This window comes from Mobula birostris, chromosome 2 (assembly GCF_030028105.1).
Source record: "Mobula birostris isolate sMobBir1 chromosome 2, sMobBir1.hap1, whole genome shotgun sequence".
Taxonomy (NCBI): domain Eukaryota; kingdom Metazoa; phylum Chordata; class Chondrichthyes; order Myliobatiformes; family Myliobatidae; genus Mobula; species Mobula birostris.
Window position 1 is genome coordinate 12,406,484 of NC_092371.1, and position 24,468 is coordinate 12,430,951.

At 45.1% G+C, this 24,468-nt stretch overlaps 1 protein-coding gene across 6 annotated transcripts in view; it reads right to left on the reverse strand.

Moving 5' to 3' along the window:
* Positions 1-24,468, reverse strand: part of ubap2l (ubiquitin associated protein 2-like) — a 135,142-nt gene that overhangs the window by 22,597 nt on the left and 88,077 nt on the right. For all 6 annotated transcript variants that reach the window (XM_072283230.1, XM_072283213.1, XM_072283220.1 and 3 more), the window contains 7 exons: positions 24,261-24,433; positions 17,600-17,789; positions 17,461-17,500; positions 11,309-11,483; positions 9,258-9,327; positions 2,444-2,636; positions 1,710-1,798 (listed from right to left, as the gene is read on the reverse strand). In XM_072283230.1, the coding sequence (XP_072139331.1) occupies positions 1,710-1,798; positions 2,444-2,636; positions 9,258-9,327; positions 11,309-11,483; positions 17,461-17,500; positions 17,600-17,789; positions 24,261-24,433 (930 nt within the window). The remainder of the gene's footprint in view (positions 1-1,709; positions 1,799-2,443; positions 2,637-9,257; positions 9,328-11,308; positions 11,484-17,460; positions 17,501-17,599; positions 17,790-24,260; positions 24,434-24,468) is intronic.

A 24,468-nucleotide genomic window follows, 5' to 3' on the forward strand; every position in this document is an offset into this window, starting at 1 on the left:
AACATTGTTACGAGAGAGGTCAGAGGAGAATGGGCAGACTGGTTCAAGCTGACAGAAAGGTGACAGTAACTCAAATAACCACATGCTACAACAGTGATGTGCAGAGGAGCATCTCTGAACCTTGAAGTGGATGGGCTACAGCAGCAGAAGACAATGAACATACAGAAATACACTAGGTAGCCACTTTACTTAGGTAGAGGAGATAGCTAATGTAGTGGTCACTGTGTGTACTGAGACCCTGGTGTGACTGTACCTGTGCTGGATTGATTCTTGGGATTATCTTATTCAGCAAACTGCAGGTTGAAAGAATGAGATGATCTGATTGGGACATACAGATTCTTAAGGAGCTCACAGGGTAGACGCAGGGATGATGTTTCTCCTGGAGAGGGTGTCTAGAATCAGGGGTCAGTCATCTAGGGGTAAGATGGTATTTCTTAGAGTCTTGCAGCACAGAAGTAGGCCCTTTGGCCCAACTCATTCGTGCTGACCAAAATCCTACCGTGACCAGTCCCACTTACTTATGTTTGGCCCCTATCCCTCCAATCCTTCACCATCTTTGAACTTGTCTAAGTGTCTACACCCACAGGGTGGTGAACCTTTACAACTCTAGCTGGGGCGGGGGGGGGGTGGCGGCTGTGATACATGTAGAGATTTCTGGATCAAGGGAATGTGGAAGAAAGTGATAAGGGAAGAGGTCATCTTGGTGAAAGCTACAGGAGGCAGGAAGGGCCTACTCCTGACTTTGTTTCTTGTGCTTTTTTCAGGAAAACTCTTCAAACTACTTATATTGCAAAACAAGTCCTGGTCTCGAGAACTTAACTGGCAAAATCTCGATATCCATACCTCAGTTATTTGTTACCTCCTCTACATAACAAAATGGTCACTTCAAGGTTTGACCTGCTGTGCATTCAAAGATGCTCTTCTGCATGCCAGTGTTGTAACGCAGGGTTATCTGAGTTACTGTCACCTTCAGATCAACTCCAGTCTGGCCATTCTCCTCTGACCACTCCCATTAACAAGGCATTTTCGCCCATAGAATTGCCGCTCACTTGACCATTCTCTGCAAACTTCAGAAACTTGTGAATGAAAATCCCAAGAGATCAGTTTGAGTTACTCAAACCACCCAGTCTGGCACCAACAATCGCTCCATGGTCAAAGTCACTTGGATCACATTTCTTCCCTATTCTAATGTTTGGTCAGAACAACAACTGAACCTCTTAACCATGTCTGCATGCTTTAATGCATAGAGTTGCTGCTACGTGATTGGCTGATTAGATATTTGCATTCGCGAGCAGGTGTACAGGTATATCTAATAAAGTGGCGACTGAATGCATGTCCTATGCTAGGCCCCCACCTGTGCCCTGCACATCTGGACTGTGATGCAGAGCACATCAGGCCCATCACCCCAAGGAAACCAGATGAGATGGCTTTTCCCCATGATCTTTACAGCCCTTGAAATTTTGAAGGCATCTGGTGTAGATGCAGGTAAAGACATTAAGAGATAAATTGCATCCCCTGGTGTTCTAAGCAAATTCACTATTAAAGAATGCATATCACCATATATCACAAAGATTTATTTTCTTGCAGGCACTTACATGAAATAAAGAAATACAATGGGTAGACAGGGTGAAAAGCAGACTGATGTATATTTGGAGGAAGAAAGAGAAAAGCACTTGCTAATCAAGGAATTTGTATGCAAAGCATCTCACCTGATAGGCAGGCAGGAGACCAGGAGCCATAATGTACGGGTTTGGTAGCAAGGGCGGAACTCCTGGGGGAAGATTTGGAGGCGCCTTTCCTGGAAAAGACCAATAAATATAATGTTAAATAGCAACCAGTCACCATAGAATCAGATTCATTACTAGAGAGAAAAAGAGATCATTAAGAGCCACAATGTAAAGGTAACAGCAAGGGATCACCCGTGGTGAATGTAGTAAAGGTCCCTCAGTGGGACAATTGCTCAATGAGACAACCCATAGCCCTCAGCAGTCACCAGAAGATGTACTGTACCTCAGTCAACCTTGCTGGTCGGACCAGCCTTCTCAAAGCTCTAGCTCCTGCACCTTTGGCTTGGGCAACAAAGCAAATCTGCTTCCCTCTAGACCGAGAAAACCTGCCAAGGAAATGCTGAGGCCACTGGCAGTTCACCAGGCCATTTCCAAGGGTGACCTTCTAGGAAGGACAGCAACACCAACACCAACACCAACTTGGACACTGGGAAAGGCAGAGAGATACAGAAAGGAAAACAGTAGAAGAGGCACAGAGAAAAGGAGAGAGAGGGAGGGGTAAGGGAGGCAAGAGAGGGGTGGTGGGTGGAGATGGGAATGGAAAGGGGGGCGGAAATGGGGGAGGGGAAATGTGGGTGGGGGGGGAGACAGGAGAGGAAAAAAACACCCCATGGTTTATTCTGGGTGGGTTTGTATTGCTTCTTTGGTGTTGTTACCTGATGTGGTGGCCACAGAGCTGCGGGAGGACACCGTCACTGTGGAGTTACTGACCAAACTAAGGCCCAGGCTGCTGCCACCTCCGAGGGTGTTGGAAACACTTGATGAGGGGGCCACTGACACTGTGCTTGCGGCCGTAGCAAAAGTGCTAGGGGGCGGGTGAAGGTTGGCATCACTTTCCACACTTGTGTGCTGAGAGTGGGTGAGAAAGACACATTCAAAAAGGAAAACAATTAGTCACACTACGTTTTCATGATAAAGCCCGGTAACAATGCACGGTAGCAAACAGTCCTCATTAACACCTTAGAATTCTTGAAAAGTTTTGCTTATCTCGTCATGATCAACTGTCAAAGTATCATCATGTTTACGGATCTTGATAATTTGACGTTTAACCGAAGAAATTTTCAATTGATTAGCTAATAATTTACCCGATTTAGCACCATGAATGTAAAGCTCACTTGTAGTTTTCATTAATTGATTTTCAATCAAGGATGTTAATAATAAACTATGTTCCATTTGGAGTTCAGCTCTCAGCTTATAAAGCTCCTTGCTAGGAGCAATAGGATATTTCTTATCAATTTCTTTAATTTTGTCAACCACCGAAAGTATTTCATTCTTAATACGTTTTTTTCAAACCAACAGAATAGGAAATAATCTGTCCACGGATATAAGCTTTAAAAGCGTCCCATACTGTCCCATTGGAAATTTCTTCTGTAATATTAGTTGAAAAAAAGAAATCAATCTGTTCCTTCATAAACTTAACAAAGTTCGGGTCTTGAAGCAAATTAGAATTAAATCGCCATTGTCTATTAGTAAGAGTATCCATTAACCTGATAGAAAGTTTCAATGGAACATGATCCGAAATGGCGATGTCACAATTGCACTCAAATACAGACGGAATTAAACAAGAGTCAATAAAAAAGTAGTCAATTCGAGAATAAGAATGATAAACATGTGAGAAGAATGAGAACTCTTTATCCTTAGGGTGTAGAAATCTCCGAATTTTGGAAATTCCAGAGTCAATCATAAAAGAGTTGATAAGAGTAGCTGACTTGCTCGGTAAAGCCGGACTAGATATGGATCTATCCATCATGGGATTTAAACTTAAGTTAAAATCATTGCCCATTATCAACATATGCTCATTTAAGTTAGGAAAAGAAGTGAGTAAGTGCTTAAAAAATTCAGGATAATCCACATTTGGAGCATAAACATTAACCTTAGCAACTTTTTTTATTAAAAAGTAACCCAGTAATTAACAAAAAATGTACTACTATGATCTGAGATAATATCTTGATGAATAAATGTAATTGAGGGATCTATAAAAATTGAAACTCCTTTCGCTTTGGCTTGTTGATGTCACTTTGACATTAACACAAAAATCACTGGGGGTCCTCAATGGTTCAGACATAATTGATAGAGATGGACAGTTGATGTTTCCGGTTGAGACCTTTCATCAGGAAGGAAAGATAGCCAGTATAAAAAGGTAGGGGGTGGGGCAAAAGATGGCAGGTATGAGGATGATCCAGGAGAAGAAAAGGGTAATCGATAGTTAAATAATGTGATATTTATCTTTTAGTGATTCTGTGCGGAATAGGCCCTTCTGGCCCTTCAAGCTGCACTGCCCAGCAACCCCTGATTTAACCCTATCCTAATCACGGGACAATTTACAATGACCACTTATCCTACCTAAGTGATATGTCTTTGGAATGTGGGAAGAAACTGGAGCACACAGAGAAAACTCACATATTCCGCAGGACATACAGACTGCTTGGAGATGATGCTGGAATTGAACCGCAAACTCCGACGCCCTGAGCTGCAATGGTATTGTGCTAACTGCTACATTATCTCAGTATGCTGGGAAGTGTAGGTGAAAGTGACAGAGGGTGGGCGTGTGAGCAGAGCACTCAGAAACACAATAGGACCAAGGGGATTCCATTTCTAGGAGCCAGCCCAATGTGCCCAGTGATTGAGGATCAGTTTTGTTCACAGTATATAGTTACACGTATTATGAATTTGCTGTGGTGTGTTAGTCAGGGCACAGCCAAACAGCATTCAACAATTATAGAATTAAATTGGTTGGAAGTATTTACAGTCCAGTGCAGTGACGGGGTAACAGTGGGGGGGGGGGGGGGTTAACTAGAATGGTTGATCAGATTAACTGCCAGGGAAAGAAACTTTTAAGATGCTATGAAGTTTTTGTTTTAATGGTCCCATAGCACTTTTCAGAAGAGAGTTTTTCGAAAAGGCAGTTTTCCGGGTGGGTTGCCTGCCCGCTACTTTGCCCTGCAGTGATGGTAGACTGCAACCAACGACCTTTTCAGCTGACCTGACAGCTCTCTGCATTTTTTGCATAGTGCAAGAGGATGCTGCACCAATGGCTGATGTGAGGATGCTCCTTATGAAGGCAGTGTAGAATTGCACCAGTATGTTCTGAGAAAGACCGAATTTTATCAAGTGCTACAAGATACGGTTCTCAGTATCTCTACACTACTTTCTTAAGGCGAGAAATCAAGCTGCCAACGACACCATGTATTCTAAGGTGTAATTTACTACCAGAACTACTGAGATTATGTTTTCCCCAAAATCAGAGGCTCCACTGGGACTAGTCTAGATTGTATGCACAGGAGGTCAGACTCCAGTGACTATGAGCTTGTTTGAGGGAGAGATAGTCTACATACATTTGCATTTCTCTAAAGACACACACTCTTCACTGAGCATTGTTGCTTTCTTCCACTGCCTACCCAGTCCCCTGCCTTCAGTAACTGCGTGTGGTCACACAATCGCCGGTTTCATAACCTTTAATTTAAAGTTGTTTTCGTAGCTAAATTGACAAAAATGATGCAATGCAAGGAAGGAAAAATGCAATAGCATTTTTTTTTTTATATATAGGCGAAGTGCATCATCATTCAAGATTGTTTAATGTCATTCCCAGTACACAATATAAAGGAGACAAAATAATTGTTACTCCAGATCCATCGCAGCACAAAAACACAGTAAGACAATAATAAAAAAGGAATACATACAAATATATGATTCAGTATATACATTGTATGTCTATGAATTACACTAGGTACAGGAATGTCTGTACATAAGGTGACTGACAGGAAATGATAAAGCAGTGGTGGTTAGGGGTATGGAGGGGTGGGTTAGTGGGTGGAGGTGTTGATCAGCCTTACTCCTTAGGGAAAGTAACTGATTTTGAGTCTGGTGGTCCTGGTGTGATGCTACGTAGCCTCCTCCCTGATGGGAGTGGGACAAACAGTCCATGAGCAGGGTGGGCAGGATCCTTCATGGTGATACTGGCCCCTTTTCCCGCACCTTTCTGTATACACGACCTTATTTGGAGGTTACTATTCTAGTTTTCAAATCCCACCATCTCCTCGTGCCTTCAGCTGCTTCATACTCCTCCCAGTCTTTGGCCTCCTTCTAATTCTGTTGCTCATCCTTTGGTAGTCATACCTTCAGCTGTCTGGGCCCTGAGCTCTGAATTCCCTCCTTAAACCTCTCCATTTTGCTCCCCCGCCTGCACCACACACCATTTAAGGCCGAACTGCCCATTTGGCCACTGGATCATCACAAGAGACATTAATTCCTGGGGCAAGATTGTATAATGAGTGGTTATAGAAGCTGGGTCAACACACTTTGGTGTTCAGGGACAATCTCACTGAATCACTTAGGGTTACATCAGGGTAGATGTTTGGAGAGGTTCTACCCGTGGTAGAATCTCACATGAGTGGACACAGCTACAAGGTTGGTTAAAAACTGAGTGTGTAGAGATTTCTCATAGAGCGTGGTGCACCTGGTTATAAAATTATGATCAGGGCAGGAAAGTCTCCAGAGCACAGGGAGAGGGGAAAAATTAAAGGAGATTGAAGAAGGCAAGATTTCCCCAGAGTGTGGTGGACATCTGGAATGAGTGAGGGTGGATAATGGAGGTAGATACAATCATAATGCTTAAAAGGCTTTTGGACAGCTACTTAGAATTAGATTGACTAATCGCACATACATCAAAACATTTATTTTATTTAGAGACAACGCGGAACAGGCCCTTTCAGTTCAAAGAGCCACACCACTCAGCAACCCATCTATTATCACTAGCCCAGTCACAGGACAATTTACGATGATCAATTAACCTACTATCCAGTATGCCTTTAGACTGTGGGAAGAAACTCACACACTCACAGGAAGGGAGTAAAACTTCATACCGAGGTCGCCAGAATTGAACTCTGAAATATGGGGTATGGGTCTAACAGGACCAGTATACATATGCATCACAGTCAGCATGGGTAAGATGGGCCAAAGGGCCCATTTCTGTGCTATAGATTTGTATGATTGTACTCTGAATGATGGTGCATCACTGGGAGTGTGGTAGTTAAAGAGGAAGCGAATAGATTAGTGAAAGATCAGGGAATTGATGGCTAAGGGAAACAGGCACAGAAGAGAGGCCAGCAATAGATTGGCTGCGATCTCGACATGGAAATGGCCAGATGTCAAGCTGGCGAGGACAGTGATCAGGGGCCCGGTCATCACAGAGTCCTGAACTCTAGTCCTCATCGGCCAGCCCTGGGGTCGATCCTGAAGATCGAAGGTCAATCAGACGCCCGGACTGCGGGACCACAGTAGTATAGCGGTTATGATGCCATTACAGCTCGGGGTATTGGAGTTCAGGGTTCAATTCTGGCTCCATCTGTATGTACTTAGCATGTGGGTTACCTCTAGGTGCTCCAGTTTCCGCACCAGTTCAAAGATATACCAGTAAGTAGGTTAATCAGACATTGTAAATTGTCCCATGATTAGGCTAGGAGTTCTGGGCAGTACAGCTTGAAATGCTGGTTCTGCGCTATATCTCTAAGTAAATAAATAAAGTCCAAGGGTTGATCGGAAGTCCGGATCATAGCACGAAGGTCGATTGAAAGCCTGGAAATCAAGGTTTGATGGCTGGGGCCGTAAGTCTGTGACTCTGCTGGGGAAGTCAAAGGCTCAATGCCTGCCAATCCACGAATCCACTGGAGATAGCCTGTGCAGGGGTTAGAGGCTTGTTTTGCTCTTGTTGCTTGGTATCTTTGTTTATTTATTTATTTTATTTTATTTATAGATACTTCCAGAACTTCAGACTATGCTGCCAGCAACCCACCGATTTAACCCTAATCGCAGGACAATTTACAATGACCAATTAACTTACTAACCCATAAGTCTTCAGAATGTGAGAAAAATCCGGAGCACCCAGGGAGGACATACAAACTTCTTACAGAACAAACTTCGGTGCCCCGAGCTGCAATAACGTTAATGGCTACACTACCATTCTGTTCTCCCAGGCATGGTGGGCATACTACACTGGTACTGGAATCTGTGATGACACTTGTGGACCACTTCCAACACATCCTTAGGTTCTGTTGGTTGTTAACACAAACGACTGCTTCTATTTCTCGTATCCACCCACTAATGCGCCCCTCCACAACCCTCACTACTTTTCATTCCCGTCAGTCAGGTTGTGTATAGAAACTCATATGCCCGGCATCACTTTATGGGCATACAATCAATGTATATAAGCTATTTTATGTATTTATATTTATTTTGTTTTTTTTTATTATTGTTCTTTATCTTATTATTTTTTCTGTACTGCAGATCCAGAGTAACAATCCTTTTGTCCTCCTTTACACTTATGTACTGGAAATGACATGAAGCAATCTTGAATCCAGGTCAGCCCACCAAAACCACACAGCACCAATCCACAGGTAATCCGTTGCAGGTGCCGGGATATCAGGTAGAGTGGATTCCAACAATGCATCCACTTATTTGGGACAATTCTTAAAGAACAAAAACTGATCAAGAAACTAGCTGGGTCTCCCTTCGTTTATTTTGGACACCATGTTGTTTAATTGGAACAGGAGACTGTTGCTGAACAGTTTCCAGCTAGTGTCAGACATGTGCACTTGCACACCCATTAAACACACACCGTGCCTAGAAGGAATAGTTCTTAAATTGCGTCAGTAATATGTGATTGTGTTCAAAAAGTAGCAAGACAATTCGGAACTGCTTTGCTCACTGTGGTTTCAAACATTCAGGCTTGGAGATGAGTGAAACAATTAAACAATTTCATTACTTCAACAAGTTAGGAACTATGAAGAACTTGATGGCCGCAATTGTCAAAAGTATTATACGAAAACATTATCTGTACCGACTGTTCATTTACAGTCAAAAGAACACAACAACGTACACTGGATGAATTCCTCTGTCAAATACTATTACGAGTTACAGTTTTATAGTTCTGTAGTAGCATTGGTAGTGTTCTCACTTAAATGCACATTTGCATTAATGAGGTGTACCGGTGTACCAACAAAATGGCCACTGAGTGTAAATTTACACGTATTGGGAATTTACAGTGCTGTGATGGTCAAGACACAAAATGTAACTAAATGTAACATTGAACAATTATGAAGAATAAAAACTGAAAATTACATTAGAAGTACATTCGTGCAATAAAATGTACATAATTACATAAATACCAGCATGTATTTACAATGTAAACAGCATCGTAAAAGTGCTTTACAGCGCTGAACCATAAATAATCGGGGGTTCTGCACTGTAAACACCTTTTCTTTTCTCCAGCTCAGCACTACTCTTCAGTGAGGACACCAGGAAACCATTCATAGGTAAACACTTCAATGGGACAAGTCACCGTTCTGGCAACAGAGATGTATGCCAGCGACGCCAAGGGTTTTGACAGAAGAGTCATGCACGTCCCAGCAGCCAGGTGGCAATCAAGGGCCTGATCAGCAGAGGAAAAACAAAGGGAATTCACTTTGGACTTACCAGGTGGGTCGATGTTGAAGTGCGTGCTGAGGAAGAGGAGAGGTTGCTGTTCTGTTGAGTAGACGGAGTACTGTGGGGGGGGGGGGGGGGGCAAAAAAAGAGAAAACTTATTCTGTAAAGCCACACCAGCACAGTGCACCATCAACTCCAACTGTTTTCTTGTTGGAGATTAGCTTGCCATTCACATCAAGGTGCAATGAAATTCCTTGTTTGCATAAACAGTATAAATGGTAATAATACATATAACAAGTGCTAAACAGCAGATGATGTAGTCTAAAGTAGTGCATAAAGAATTGCTGGAGTGAAGAGAGACTGGTCATCCACACTATAGGAAGGGTGTGGAGGCTTTGGACTGGGTGCAGTTGAGGTTTACCAGGATGCTGCCTGGATTAGAGGGAATGTGTTTTCACAAACTTGGGCTGTTTTCTCTGGAGCAGCAGAGCCTGAGGGGAGATCTGATAGAGGTTTATAAGATTATGAGAGGCACAGACAGACAATATCTTTTTCCCAGGGTTGAAATGTCTAATACCAGAGAGCATGTATTTAAGCTGAGAGGAGGTAATTTCAAAGGAAATGTGAGGGGCAAGTTTCTTTTTTTTTATATACAGTGGTGGGTGCCTGGAATGCGCTGCTGAGGTGGTGGGAGAAGCAGATGCATTTGAAATTTTTAAGACGCATTTAGTTAAGCACATGAATGTGAGGAAAATGAAAGGATATGGACATTGGGTAGGCAGAAGGGACTAGTTTAGTTGGCCATTTGATTACTAATTTAATTGGTTCAGCACAATTTGTGGGCTGAAGGCCCTGTTCCTGTGTTGTACTGCTCTACATTCTAGATAACCATTGGGCAGGAGGAACAGAAGCCTGAAGTCCTACACCACCAAGTTCAGGATCAGCTACTCCCCTTCAACCAGCTGGTTCTTGAACCAACCAGCACAATCCTAAATCACTGCCTCAGTACAGCAACATTGCAATAATTGTGTACTAAAATTGACTTTTTTGGTCCTAATTTAGTTCTTTTTTATTAAATGTGTGCATAACCTATGTTTGTTCTTCTTGTGAATACTGTGTATCTAATGCTACACGCCTGTGATGGAAAAAGTAAGCACTCCATTGCCCCTGCACATACATTGCCCTGGCCATGAGACCACAAACTTGACTTCTGAGTCTATGGTCGTGTCAACTATATGACAACAGTGCATTCCAGGAAAAGGGTGTGAAAGAGGTGATCAGGATCGGGAGTCTGATAGCAGTGGTGAATAAGCTGCTCTCAGGTCTGGATGCCCAGGCTTTCAAATTCCTGGTCTTCACACAGAAGGTAGAAGAAAGAAAAGGGAATGGCCAGGGTGGTAAAATTTATGTGTTACTCTGTTGTACGCTTACCGTTCCCTTTCTCACACTGAAACCAAAAGAAAGGGCTCTCCCTTCCACCCATTAGAGATGCTTATCAGAAGCACTGCGTACACAGGACCCTTAGCATTGTCCATGATCCCACCCATTCATCCAACAATCTCTTTCACCCACCCTCCCCCCAACCATCAGGCAGGAGGTACTACAGCATTAGGTCAAGGACTGTTACGATGGGAAACAGCTTCTCCCCATCCCCCCCCCCTTACTGAACAGGGACTACTGAACTCCCTGTCACCACCCATCATGCATGAAGTAACATTACGTGGTTTACTTTTTAAATTTGTATGATATATGCACCATATTATTAGTTAATTTATTTGTGGTAATATTACTTTGTGTTATGTGCGTGAGTTATATTTACTGCATTGTGCACTTTGGTTATTCTGTTTGGCGGTATACATGACAATAAATTAAATTTGCACTGGAAGTGAAAGGGAGTGTCAATGTTAAATCAGAATGGAAGTCTGTCAAGTGGTCTGGGGATCCTGTTATAATTTACATGCTTCCAGGGAGGGTAACAAGAACCACCACTGTAGAAATGTTTGTGGGAAAAATTCCACAGGGTGGTGGTGGGGCGGCGGGGGGGGGGGGGGGGGGGTGGCGGCAATACAGGCGTGTTGAAGCTGAAACACGCCGCTCACCTGCTCTGCTGTGCGTTGGTAGTGCTTGGGAGCTCCTCGCTGTGGCTAAGGCTGGCCAGCGCTGCAGGGTGCTGGCTATTTGACGTTAGTAGCGACGATGCAGATACTGCATTCGAGAGTGAAGCCATACTGGGCACTGCGGACGAGTCGGACTTCACTGCAGAACCAGCTGCAGCTGTGGGAAACAGTAGACAATAATGAAAGGGCCAGGTTGTACACTCAAGCAGTCCATTCCTTCCAACATTCCACACACCCACCTCTCTGTGTAAAAGAAACTTACTTCTAACATCCCCCTCTATACTTCCCTCTAATCACCTTAAAATTATGCTCCCTCAGGTTAGCCATTTTCACCCTGGGAAAAAGTCTCTGGCTAACCACTCAATCCATCCCTCTTATCATCTTGTATACTTCTATCAAGTCACCTCTCATCCTCCTTTGCTCCAAAAAGTAAAGTCCTAGCTCACTCAATTTATCCTCACAAGACATGATCTCCAATCCAGGCAGCAACCTGATAAATCACCTCTGCACACTCCAAAGCTTCTATAAGTTCCTATAAAGTGGTGACCAGAACTGAACACAATACTCCAGTGTAGTCTAACCAGGCTTTTATAGAGCTGCAACATTATCTCGCAGCTCTTGAACTCAATCCCCTGACAAACGAAGGCCAACACACCATATTCCTTCTTATCCCATCCTATCAACATTCGAGGGATCTATGAGAACCCTCAGCCCCTCACACTGCTAAGAATCCTGACATTAACACTGTTCGACCTTCCAAAGAAAATCACTTCACACTTTTCTGGATTGAACTCCATCGGCCACTTCTCAGCCCAGCTCTGCATCTGATCAATGTCCTGTTGTAATCTACGACAACCTTCTACACTCTAGATTTCACGTCATCTCCCCTCTGATTCCTCATCGAAGTCTTGTTAAACTTAGTTAGATCATAGTTGACCCTGCATCTCAGCAGCATTTTTCTGCACTAAGCCCACTCTCTGGGTTAACAGATCTGAAAGCTTGTGAAGCGCAGGGTGAACAAGTTTCACAGAGCTGTGTCTATGAAACAGAAGCTGGGTGAGGGTGCAGGGAAAGAGTTTAAATATTCCAACTAGACCTTTAAAGCTGAAAGAAACATGACTCCAAATTTCTCTGTCAAAAACCTGGTGAAGATGATTGTTCGCTTAAGAGAGTAACGAATGCAGATTTAGATCACCAAACACGGTGATCAGGAACAAAATGCTATTTAGTTTCTTATTGGGGTGCCACAGCAGCATTGCGGTTAGCATGGTGCTAATACAACATGGGGCGGTGTCTGGAGTTCAATCCCAGCATCCTCTGTAAGGAGTCTCTGTACGTCCTCCCTGTGGAATGAGTGGTTTTCTCCGGGTGCTCTGGTTTCCTCAACAGTCCGAAGATGTACCAGGTACTAACAAACACAGAGTAATATCACCAATAAGGTCATCAGAAACAAAATGCTAGGTTTTTAAACTCAGGAAGTGCTCTGCAGGCTAGGCAGTATCTGTGAAAAGGGAAACACTTTTAGGTTGACCCAAAAGAGATGGAGCATGTCAGCCTGGTTGGCAGCTCATCTAGAAGGAAAACTCTGATCTCATACTTCTACTGCCTTGCAGCTAGACACACTCATGGGGAAGGCTTCAGGAGAACACTGGAGCTGGAGCACCCATCGTAGTCCTTCGCTGAGTTCAAGGCCAACTGGCAACTCCTGCGATGCAGCTGGTATCAAACTGTATTGGTCTCTGCCGTTCATTTGGATTCATCAGCTGTGTGGAAAGGGGGTAACAGCTGGCTCTCAACATCACACTGCCCTAGCTTACATATTGATTTAGATAGCTAATAATCAACATCCATGGTCAACCCTGACTAACGGAAGCCAAGACCCAAAACATTAATTTTGTTTTTCTCTCTCTCCACGGATGCTGCTCGACCGGCTGAGTACTTCCAGCACTTTGTTTTAAAGGAAATAGGACAAGTTTTGAAGACCTGAAGGGCTTGGGATCAGAATTAAGACAGAAATGGATGGCTGAGCATTAAACTGGAGGCTGCGTGATTGTGTGGGCAACGCAGAATGAACTAACGTCTGTTACTTCCTCCAACCAATCACCCCTCCCAACACACCCTACACTTATTTAGGCAGTGTAATATTTTTAACTTCGTACTGTGATGAAACATTAACCCCTGGTTCACACTGCGCACTTACTGAGTGGTTTCAGCAGTGACTATAATGTGGACAACACAGGAAATACCAAACAACAGCAATTCTGCAGATGCTGGAAATTCAAGCAACACACATCAAAGTTGCTGGTGAACGCAGCAGGCCAGGCAGCATCTCTAGGAAGAGGTGCAGTCGACGTTTCAGGCCGAGATCCTTCGTCAGGACTAACTGAAGGAAGAGTGAGTAAGAGATTTGAAAGTGGGAGGGGGAGGGGAGATCCAAAATGATAGGAGATGACAGGAGGGGGAGGGATGGAGCCAAGAGCTGGACAGGTGATTGGCAAAAGGGATACGAGAGGATCATGGGACAGGAGGTCCGGGGAGAAAGACAAGGAGGGCGGGGGGGGGGGGAACCCAGAGGATGGGCAAGGGGTATATTCAGAGGGACAGAGGGAGGAAAAGGAGAGTGACAGAAAGAATGTGTGCATAAAAATAAGAAACAGATGGGGTACGAGGGGGAGGTGGGGCATTAGCGGAAGTTAGAGAAGTCAATGTTCATGCCATCAGGTTGGAGGCTACCCAGACGGAATATAAGGTGTTGTTCCTCCAACCTGAGTGTGGCTTCATCTTTACAGCAGAGGAGGCCGTGGATAGACATGTCAGAATGGGAATGGGATGTGGAATTAAAATGTGCGGCCACTGGGAGATCCTGCTTTCTCTGGCGGACAGAGCGTAGATGTTCAGTAAAGCGGTCTCCCAGTCTGCGTTGGGTCTCGCCAATATATAGAAGGCCACATCGGGAGCACCGGACGCAGTATATCACCCCAGCCGACTCACAGGTGAAGTGTTCCCTCACCTGGAAGGACTGTTTGGGGCCCTGAATGGTGGTAAGGGAGGAAGTGTAAGGGCATGTGTAGCACTTGTTCCGCTTACACGGATAAGTGCCAGGAGGGAGATCAGTGGGGAGGAGATCAGTGGGGAGGGATGGGGCGGACGAATGGACAAGGGAGTTGCGTAGGGAGCGATCCCTGCGGAATGCAGAGAGAGGGGGGGAGGGAAAGATGTGCTTAGTGGTGGGATCCCGTTGGAGGTGGCGGAAGTTACGGAGAATAATATGTTGGACCCGGAGGCTGGTGGGGTGGTAGGTGAGGACCAGGGGAACCCTATTCCTAGTGGGGTGGCGGGAGGATGGAGTGAGAGCAGATGTACATGAAATGGGGGAGATGCGTTTAAGAGCAGAGTTGATAGTGGAGGAAGGGAAGCCCCTTTCTTTAAAAAAGGAAGATATCTCCCTCGTCCTAGAATGAAAAGCCTCATCCTGAAAGCAGATGTGGCGGAGATGGAGGAATTGCGAGAAGGGGATGGCGTTTTTGCAAGAGACAAGGTGAGAAAAGGAATAGTCCAGATAGCTGTGAGAGTCAGTAGGCAGAGACAGAAAGATCTAGAAAGGGGAGGGAGGTGTCGGAAATGGACCAGGTAAACTTGAGGGCAGGGTGAAAATTGGAGGCAAAGTTAATAAAGTCAACGAGTTCTACATGCGTGCAGGAAGCAGCGCCAATGCAGTCGTCGATGTAGCGAAGGAAAAGTGGGGGACAGATACCAGAATAGGCACGGAACATAGATTGTTCCACAAACCCAACAAAAAGGCAGGCATAGCTAGGACCCATACGGGTGCCCATAGTAACACCTTTAGTTTGGAGGAAGTGGGAGGAGCCAAAGGAGAAATTATTAAGAGTAAGGACTAATTCTGCTAGACGGAGCAGAGTGGTGGTAGAGGGGAACTGATTAGGTCTGGAATCCAAAAAGAAGCGTAGAGCTTTGAGACCTTCCTGATGGGGGATGGAAGTATATAAGGACTGGACATCCATGGTGAAAATAAAGTGGTGGGGGCCAGGGAACTTAAAATCATCAAAAAGTTTAAGAGCGTGAGAAGTGTCACAAACATAGGTCAGAAGGGATTGAACAAGGGGTGACAAAACCGTGTCGAGGTATGCAGAAACAAGTTCGGTGGGGCAGGAGCAAGCTGAGACAATATCCTCTCGTATCCCCTTTTGCCTATCACCTGTCCAGCTCTTGGCTCTATCCCTCCCCCTCCAACTTTCAAATCCCTTACTCACTCTTCCTTCAGTTAGTCCTGACGAAGGGTCTCGGCCTGAAACATCGACTGCACCTCTTCCTACAGATGCTGCCTGGCCTGCTGCGTTCACCAGCAACTTTGATGTGTGTTACAGGAAATACCAACATTATTTGCCCATGCATAAATGCCCTTTGGGAAGGAAGTGGCAAATTGTCCTCTTGCATTCCCTGGGTGAAGATCAGTTGCTGCTGGGGGAGTCAGTTCAGGGTTTAGAGTCAACAATGAAAGATATTTCCAGGCCAAGGTTGTGTGTGACTTGAAGGGGAGCCTGAAGAGACGGTGTCCCTCTGGGCATGCGGCCTTTGTCTTTGGTGGTAGTGGTCACAGGCTGAGGCTGTCTGAGCAGCCTAGATGGACAGCATTAAACATAACAGCCACAAACAATCAGAGCTGTAGAGCACCATAGCAAAGAAACCGGTCCTTTGACCCATTGAGTGTGTGTCAAACAAGCCATACCCGGACATAGCCCTCCATACCAGTCCCAAAGTAGTTATCCAAATTTCTCATAAACATTGAAATCGAACCCATATCCACCACTTCACACTCACAGCTCATTCCACACTCTCACCACCCTCTAGATGTAGTCTCACCCAACCTCCGTGGAAAAACCCTTCTTGTATTTACCCTATCTATACCTCTCATAATGTTTGTATCCCTCTGTCAAATCTCCCCTCAAACTTATAAGAGCTAGGGAATAAAGCTCGAACCTATTCAAACTTTCCCGATAACTCAGGTCCTCAAGTCCCAGCAATATCCTTGTAAATTTTCTCTGTACTCTTCAAATTTTATTGCTATATTTCTTGTAAGTAGGTGACCAGACTGCACACAATACTCCTTATTTAGTCCCACCATATTAACAATATTTCAACATAATATCCTAACTCCAGTACTCAGTGCTCTGACTTATGAAATCTGCTGGAAGAACTCAGTGGGCCGAAAGAAATCAACATTTCGGGTTGAAACTCTGTTTCAGGGCAAGTAATCAGGGTGGGGCGAGATAAGCAGAATTACCAAGAGAAAGAACTGTTTGTCTCCAAACTTCGAGCAACAAACAGCCCTCTTGTGGAGCTCAACATGTCGAGTGGTATCTGTGAGGGGGAAAGAAATTGTCAATTTTTCAGGCTGAAACCCTGCACCAGGATAAAGTAGCAGCAATTACTTCCCTCTCACTGGTGGTGCTTGACCCAGTGAATTCCTTGAGAGGATCAAATCCTCAGGAGGATAAGAGGATCCCAGTCCTCAGCCTAAAACACAGACGGGATCTTCATTTCCATAACTGCTGCCTGACCTACTGAGTTCCTCCAGCATTTTATGTGTGTTCCTCAAGAAAACAATCTGCAGAGGCTGGTGGTAGGAACATTTAAGAAACTTTTAGATATGCACATGGATTACAGAAAAATGGAGGGCTATAAGAGGGAAGGGTTAGGTTGATCTTAGAATCGGTTAAAAAGTTGGCACAACATTCTGGACTAAAGAGTCTGTACTGTACTGTTCCATGTTCTGAGGATCATTTCTTTCTTCAAAGTTTGTAGACAGACTGTTCTGACCCTCTCACAGTAATTTTGTGCTCCATCTCACCCCACTCTGATCAGAAAATCCATGTGGGAGCAGGCCACAGACTCCCCCTGCTCCTCAGGGAAAGCAGCTTCTCCTGAAGGGATTTAACAGGATGGAATTGGCATTGATGGCTCCTCTTGCGTTGCCCCGCCGCCCCCCAAAACCCTGATGATACTGTCCTCCTTGGCCTCAGACCTGACCTTGCTCTCATCACCTAACATCATCTCCAAACGTAATACGACCCAAAACCCTCCCAGGCACCCCTCAAGCAAGGATCTGGACGCACCTTCGATGGACTGCGATGTCTGTATCGTGCTGAAGCCGTTCTATAAGAAAAGTCAGATTTTGTCAGAATATAGTGCGACATGTCAGAAGGTAGGAAATTAAACAAAAGCATCACCCTTCCCCCAAACAAAGTTGGTCACCTTGGCTTGCGTCAGGTCTTTCTGAGGCGAGGAGGACAGGGAGTTGGAGTACGGCGCCCGCTGGGCGGAACTCTGCTCGTACTGTGCCCCTGGTGCGCTGTTCTGGGCTGTGAACGCCGAGGTCGTGATCGCGCTGGGCTGGTAGCCAGAGTCCGGGCTTGGGTTGGAGGCGATCGTTGGAGAGGACTCACTGCGAGAGAACAAGAGCGGTGAGATTGTGCAGCCACAGTGACTGAAGGTTGGGGGCAAGAATGACGATGTGGCTCTTTGGAAGAATAAATAAATGGAAAAGTGAAAGGACATAAGAAATAGGAGCAAGAGTCCACCATTTGGCCTGTTGAGCCCATTCTGCCATTCAATAGATCATGGCTGAGCTACCAGCCTTTTTGCCATAACCCTTAATTACCCAGTCAGGCAAAAATCTTTGTCCTAAATACACTTAATGAGGTAGTTTCTACTCTACTGGCACCTTAAGGTTGTTACAGCCAGTGGGGGGAATGGGGATGAGCTCCCACTACCTATTAAATGCTCCCAATGGAGTGCCTCTTAAATAGCCTCCGACAACCAAGTTGAGCTCCTGGCTTCACATGTGGCTTGGCTACTAAGCCTGGAGGAACCTTTTCCACTGACAGGAGAAGATGGATTACTGGAGACTTAAAACCAGTTGCTGTGGGCAGACGGGGCCCATCAGCCTTGGTTGGCAGCTCATCTAGGAGAAGGAAAACTCTGATCTCAAACCCCTGCTGTTTTGCAGCTATACCCGCTCATGGGGAAGGCTGCTGGAGTAAACCCCAAGTAAATCTGCAGCTGGATTCCCTCAGGCAGTCCCATGTTGATCAACCCTAACTGGCAACCCTGCGAGAGAGACTGCTTGCTGCACAGGCAACAGCTTGCTCTCCATATCATACTGCCCTGGCGTGCATATCACGTAGTCAGCTGGAATCCATGGTTGACCCCAGTCAAAGAAAGCCTACAGCCTCTACTGCTTCCCTGGGCAGATAATTCCAGATTCATTACTTTCTGGGAAAAAGTAGCTTCTTTGCATCGCCATCCTAAGTTTATTTATTTAATTATTCCCCATTTTATTCGGGATCTTTTGGGTTTCTTGCTTTGTGGCTACCTGTGAGCTAACAAACCTCAACTTTGTATGATTTATACATTCTTTGATAATAAATGTACTTGAATCAAGAGGACACACATTAAAGGTGAATAGTGGAAAGCCTAGAGGGATATGGTTGATAGTGTCTGGAATGGGTGCTAGGGGTAGTGATGGAAGCAGGTACAACAATGGCGTTTAAGAGGTAGACAAATGTATATACAGGGAATGGAGGGATATTGATCATGCATTAGCCCTCAACCACCAGGCTCTTGAACCAACCTATCACTCACCCTATCACTGAACTGTTTCCATAACCCATGGACTCACTTTCAAGGACTCTTCATCTCAGGTTCTCAATAGTTATTGCTTATTTATTATTGTTATTTCCCTTTCTTTTTGTATTTGTACAGTTTGTTGTCTTTTGCACACTGGTTGTCCATCCTGTTGGGTGCAGTCTTTCACTGATTCTATTGTGTTTCTTGTATTTACTGTGAATACCCACAAGATGATCATTCTCTGGGTTGCATATGGTGACATATCCTGTGCATATCTTGGTAACAGATTTACTTTCAACTTTGTACAAGCGAAGAGATTTAGCTTAATTTGACATCATGTTTGGTGCAGAGATTGCAAACTGAAAAACCTGTAACTGCTCTATGCTCTAACAAAGTTCCTGATTCAGGAAGCCATGGATTGGTGTTTCCTACATGTCACAGCCTTTATGCTCCTCATTTCTCTTCCCTAACAGCCTGCTTCTCCCTCATCCATGTTGTTTCACCAATAAGATCATCACCTTGGGAACACTGGTCTCAGCCTATCATGAGTATTTCCTGATCCACATCCCTTGTGCCTTCTCTACAATTTTGCTTCACCCTTTCTCAGCTCTCACCTGAAGTGTTTCTACCACCACAGATGCCACCCAGCACTTTCTGCTTTAAGGTGGTGACGAGGAGGCGTACAGCGCACAGGAACGAGATAGGTCGGCTGGTTGAGTAGTGTTGCAGCAACAACACTGCCTTCAACATCAGTAAGATCAAGGAATTGACGGTGAACTTCAGGGAGGGAAAGTCAAGGGAACACACACCAGTCCTCATCGAGGAATCAGCAGTGGAAACTGTGAGAAATTTCAACAGTTCCTGGGTATCAACATCTCTAAGAATCTAACCTGGGCCAAACATATTGATGCAATTACAAAGAATTCAGCAGCTATATCTCATTAGGAGTTTGAGGATAATGGTATGTCATCAAAGAGAAATTTCGACAGATGTACCATGAAGAGCATTTTAACTGGTCACATCATTGTCTGGAATGGAGGAAGTTGTAAACTCAGCCCGCTCCGAGCACTAGCCTTCCCAGCATTGAAGACACCTTTAAAAGAACATGCCCTCTTCTCATTGCTACCATCAAGGAGGTGGTACTGAAGCCTGAAGACACACAGTCAATACATCAACAGCGAGATTTCTGAGTCAAAAACTGAACCCACGAACACTACTTTGGTATTTTTACATAAGAACATAAGAAATAGGAGCAGGAGTAGGCCACCCGGCCCATCGAGCCTGCCCACCATTCAATAAAATCATGGCTGATCCGTCTGCAAACTCAGCTCCATCTACCTGCCTTTTCCCCATAACCCTTAATTCCCCTATGTAAAAATCTATCCAACTGTACCGTAAATATATTTAGTGAAGAAGCCTCAACTGCTTCCCTGGGGAGAGAATTCCACAGATTCACCACCCTCTGGGAAAAACAGTTTCTCCTCATCTCTGTTCCAACCAAATCTTCTCCCCTGAATCTTGGGGCTATGTCCCCTAGTTCTAGTCTCACCTACCAATGGAAACAATTTTCCTCCTTTTATCTTATCTACCCCTTTCAAAATTTTGTATGTTTCTTTAAGATCCCCTCTCATTCTTCTGAATTCCAGAGTATACACAGCCCCAGGTGATTCAATCTCTCCTCATAAGTTAACCCCTTCATCTCTGGAATCAACATGGTGAACCTCCTCTGCACTGCCTGCAAAGCCAGTATACCCTTCAAGTATGGAGACCAGAACTGCACACAGCACTCCAGGTGCTGTACCCTGTACACCAGTACCCTGTATAGTTGCAGCATGACCTCCCTGCTCTTGAATTCAATCCCTCTAGCAATGAAGGACAACATTCCATTTGCCTTCTTAATAACCCCTGCAAGCCAACTTTTTGCGATTCATGAACAAGCACTCCCAAGTCCCTCTGCACAACAGCATGCTGCAATCTTTCACCATTTAAATAATAATCTGCTCTCTATTATTCCTTCCAAAGTGGATGATCGCGCATTTACCAACGTTGTAATCCATCTGCCAGACCTTGGCCCACTCATTTAACCTATCTATATCCCTCTGCAGATTCTACACATCCTCTGTACAATTTGCTTTTCCACTCAGTTTAGTGTCATCAGCAAATTTTGCTACGCTACACTCAGTCCCCTCTTCCAAATCATCAATATAAATGGTAAACAGCTGCAGGCCCAGCACCTACCCCTGTGGCACCCCATTGAAGTGTTATTTTTTAAATTAACACTTGTTGTAAAGTATAGTTTTATTATGTATTTCGGCGTACTGCTGCCGCAAAATGGCACGGCATACGCAGTGATATTAAACCTGAACCTGATTCTGACAGGTTCTTGATTAGTTAAGGATGCCAAAGGTTAGGGGGAGAAGGCAGGAGAATGATGGAACACATTCAATGGGCTACCTACCTAAAGGAAAAATATTAGTAAGATTTAAAGAGTAGAGAACATTTTCCAGCATATTACCAGGACTTGAGATTGCAAGTTATAGGGAAAGGTTGAAAAGGTTAGGATTTTATTCCCTGGAGCGCAAAAGAATGAGGGGAGATTTGAATACAGGTATTCAAAATCACAGGGCAATTGCAAGCAGGCTTTATCCACTGGGGTTGGGTGAAACTAGTTCTAGAGGTAAAAAGTGAAATGTTTAAGAAGAATCTGGAGGTGGGGGGTGGGGGGAAGAACCTCTTCACTCAGAGGGCAGTTTTAGTGTGGAATGAGCAATGCATGCGGATTTGACCAAAACATGTAAGAGAAGGAATAGGACAGTCTTGACACAAGGATCTTTGGCATACACCCAGCCTCGTGTGGGGCTGCTGCTGCCAGGAACAGGTGCATCCAATGGAGGCTCTTTTCCACGTCCCAGAAAGCCGTGGATTTGAAAACCACAAGGCATTTTCCGTTTATCTGCTCACCAGCTGTCTCTATGCTCTGCTGAGGGACCAGAGCAAAGGAGTCAGGTTACACCGCTGTTTGCTGCCTTGGATCAGGGGACACCATTCACGTTGATGTTCAGACGTCTGGGGAGGAAGAGAATGGCCAAGGTCAGCAGACGCCGGGGGATCTGGGGGTGAGTGTAGGATCTTCCTGTGTACTCAGTAGCACGATAACTTTCACAGCTAAAGTATGGAGCATTGTTCATTTCCTGATGGTACAGCGTAATGCTCAGGTCTAAAGCTCATTCTGATGTCACTTATCTGGGGCAGCAGTGACAAGAATGTGGGAGAAAATAAAACCAGTGCAGGATCTGTTACGTAAAATGGGTGCCTGATGGTTGGCAGACTTGGTAGTAAGGCCTGTTTCTGTGGTCAATGAAAGATTACAGATTAGACTTATTTGTTGTTTATTCAGAACATACGGTGAAATGCATCATTTGCATCAATGATGGACACAGTATGAGGATGCGCTGGGGGCAGCCCCAAGTGTCACCATGCTTCCGACACCAATATAGCATGCACAAAATTTATTAACCCTAACTACGTCTTTAGAATATGGGAGGAAACAACCACCCGGAGGGAATCCACGGAGTCACAGGAAGAACATACAAGCTCCTACCCTCTGAACCATTCAGAACACACCTTGCTTGATTGTCTTCACTATTTCCTTCTCCAGCACACCAAGGATGCAGTAGTCCATGAACAAGATACAAGATTCTAAGACACAGGAGCAGAGTAGGACGCAAACAACAGGAATTCTGCAGATGCTGGAAATTCAAGCAACACACATAAAAGTTGCTGGTGAACGCAGCAGGCCAGGCAGCATCTCTAAGGAAGAGGTGCAGTCGACGTTTCAGGCCGAGACCCTTCGTCAGGACTAGTGAGTAAGGGATTTGAAAGTTGGAGGGGGAGGGGGAGATCCAAAATGATAGGAGAAGACAACTTGATGGCATGAACATCGACTTCTCTAACGTCCGCTAATGCCCTACCTCCCCCTCGTACCCCATCTGTTACTTATTTTTATACACACATTCTTTCTCTCACTCTCCTTTTTCTCCCTCTGTCCCTCTGAATATACCCCTTGCCCATCCTCTGGGTCCCCCCCGCCTTGTCTTTCTTCCCAGACCTCCTGTCCCATGATCCTCTCGTATCCCTTTTGCCTATCACCTGTCCAGCTCTTGGCTCCATCCCTCCCCCTCCTGTCTTCTCCTATCATTTTGGATCTCCCCCTCCCCCTTTCAAATCTCTTACTCACTCTTCCTTCAGTTAGTCCTGACGAAAGGTCTCGGCCTGAAACGTCGACTGCACCTCTTCCTAGAGATGCTGCCTGGCCTGCTGCGTTCACCAGCAACTTTTATGTGTGGAACAGAGTAGGCTTCTTTTTGCCCATCGAGTCTGCTCCTCATTCCATCATGGCCTATTTATCACACCTATTCTCCTGCCATCTCTGCATAACCTTTGACGACCTTATTAATCAAGGATCTGTCAACCTCTGCTTTAGATATTAACCCTATGTGTTGGTTTCCACAGCCGTCTGTGGCAATTAATTCCACAAATTCACCACCCTCTGGCTAAAGAAATTCCTCCTCATCTCTGTTCTAAACGGAAGTCCTTGTACTCTGAGGGTCCTAGATTCCCCCAATATTGGAAACAACGTCCACTCTATCAAGGACTTTTAATATTCGATAGGTTTCAATGAGTTCCCCCTGGCATTCTTCTAACTTCCAGGGAGTACAGGCTCCTCATACGTTAATCCTTTCATTAATACAGTCCCTTACCTAGGCTATTGCAACAGCACCAGTCTTAGCCTCTGCCTTCAAAACAGTGTTACACACCATTCTGACTTAGGACTACATCCACCGTGCTGTTTTGGTGACGGGCCTAAATGCTGTAACTGCAACCCAATTCTACTGCGGGGACTCGCACGGCTAAAGGACTGTGGATACACTACATTTCAGGGAGCATTAAACGCTGGTTTTGCCAGTAACGCTCACTTGCCGGAAGTGAATATCGTACATGACCTGCATTGGATCAATCACAAGGACATGGCACGTGGTGAATCGAATGGGCCTCCTACATGCGGAGGGCTCTCTGTCTCTCTCTGCGGGCTTTTGAGTGCACACATTTCTATCCTGTCAGGCCTGGTTCATCACTCCCATATGGACTGTGGCTTAACATAACACAGTAAAAACTTTTAACCATCCTACTTCATTTTCCTTCTTCCTCCATAACAAGCAAACAGTGCCAGAGAGCGATCTGGTGGAAGATGCAGGAAGAGAAAAGCATCAAGTGGTGTTGGCATTACCTTACAGCACTGGTATAGAGGTTGCTCTGGGGTTGGCTCACGGGCACGCTGGTTGTTGGGGTTGACTCGTACTCAGTTAACATGGGCTCAGAACCAAATTGCAAAGCCCCGAACTGCAGGTTTAACCCTGCGATGTCGGCTGAGGCGGGCATCTCCACGGCAGAAGATGGGATCTGTGGGAAAGGAAGGGACATCAAGAACCTGCCAC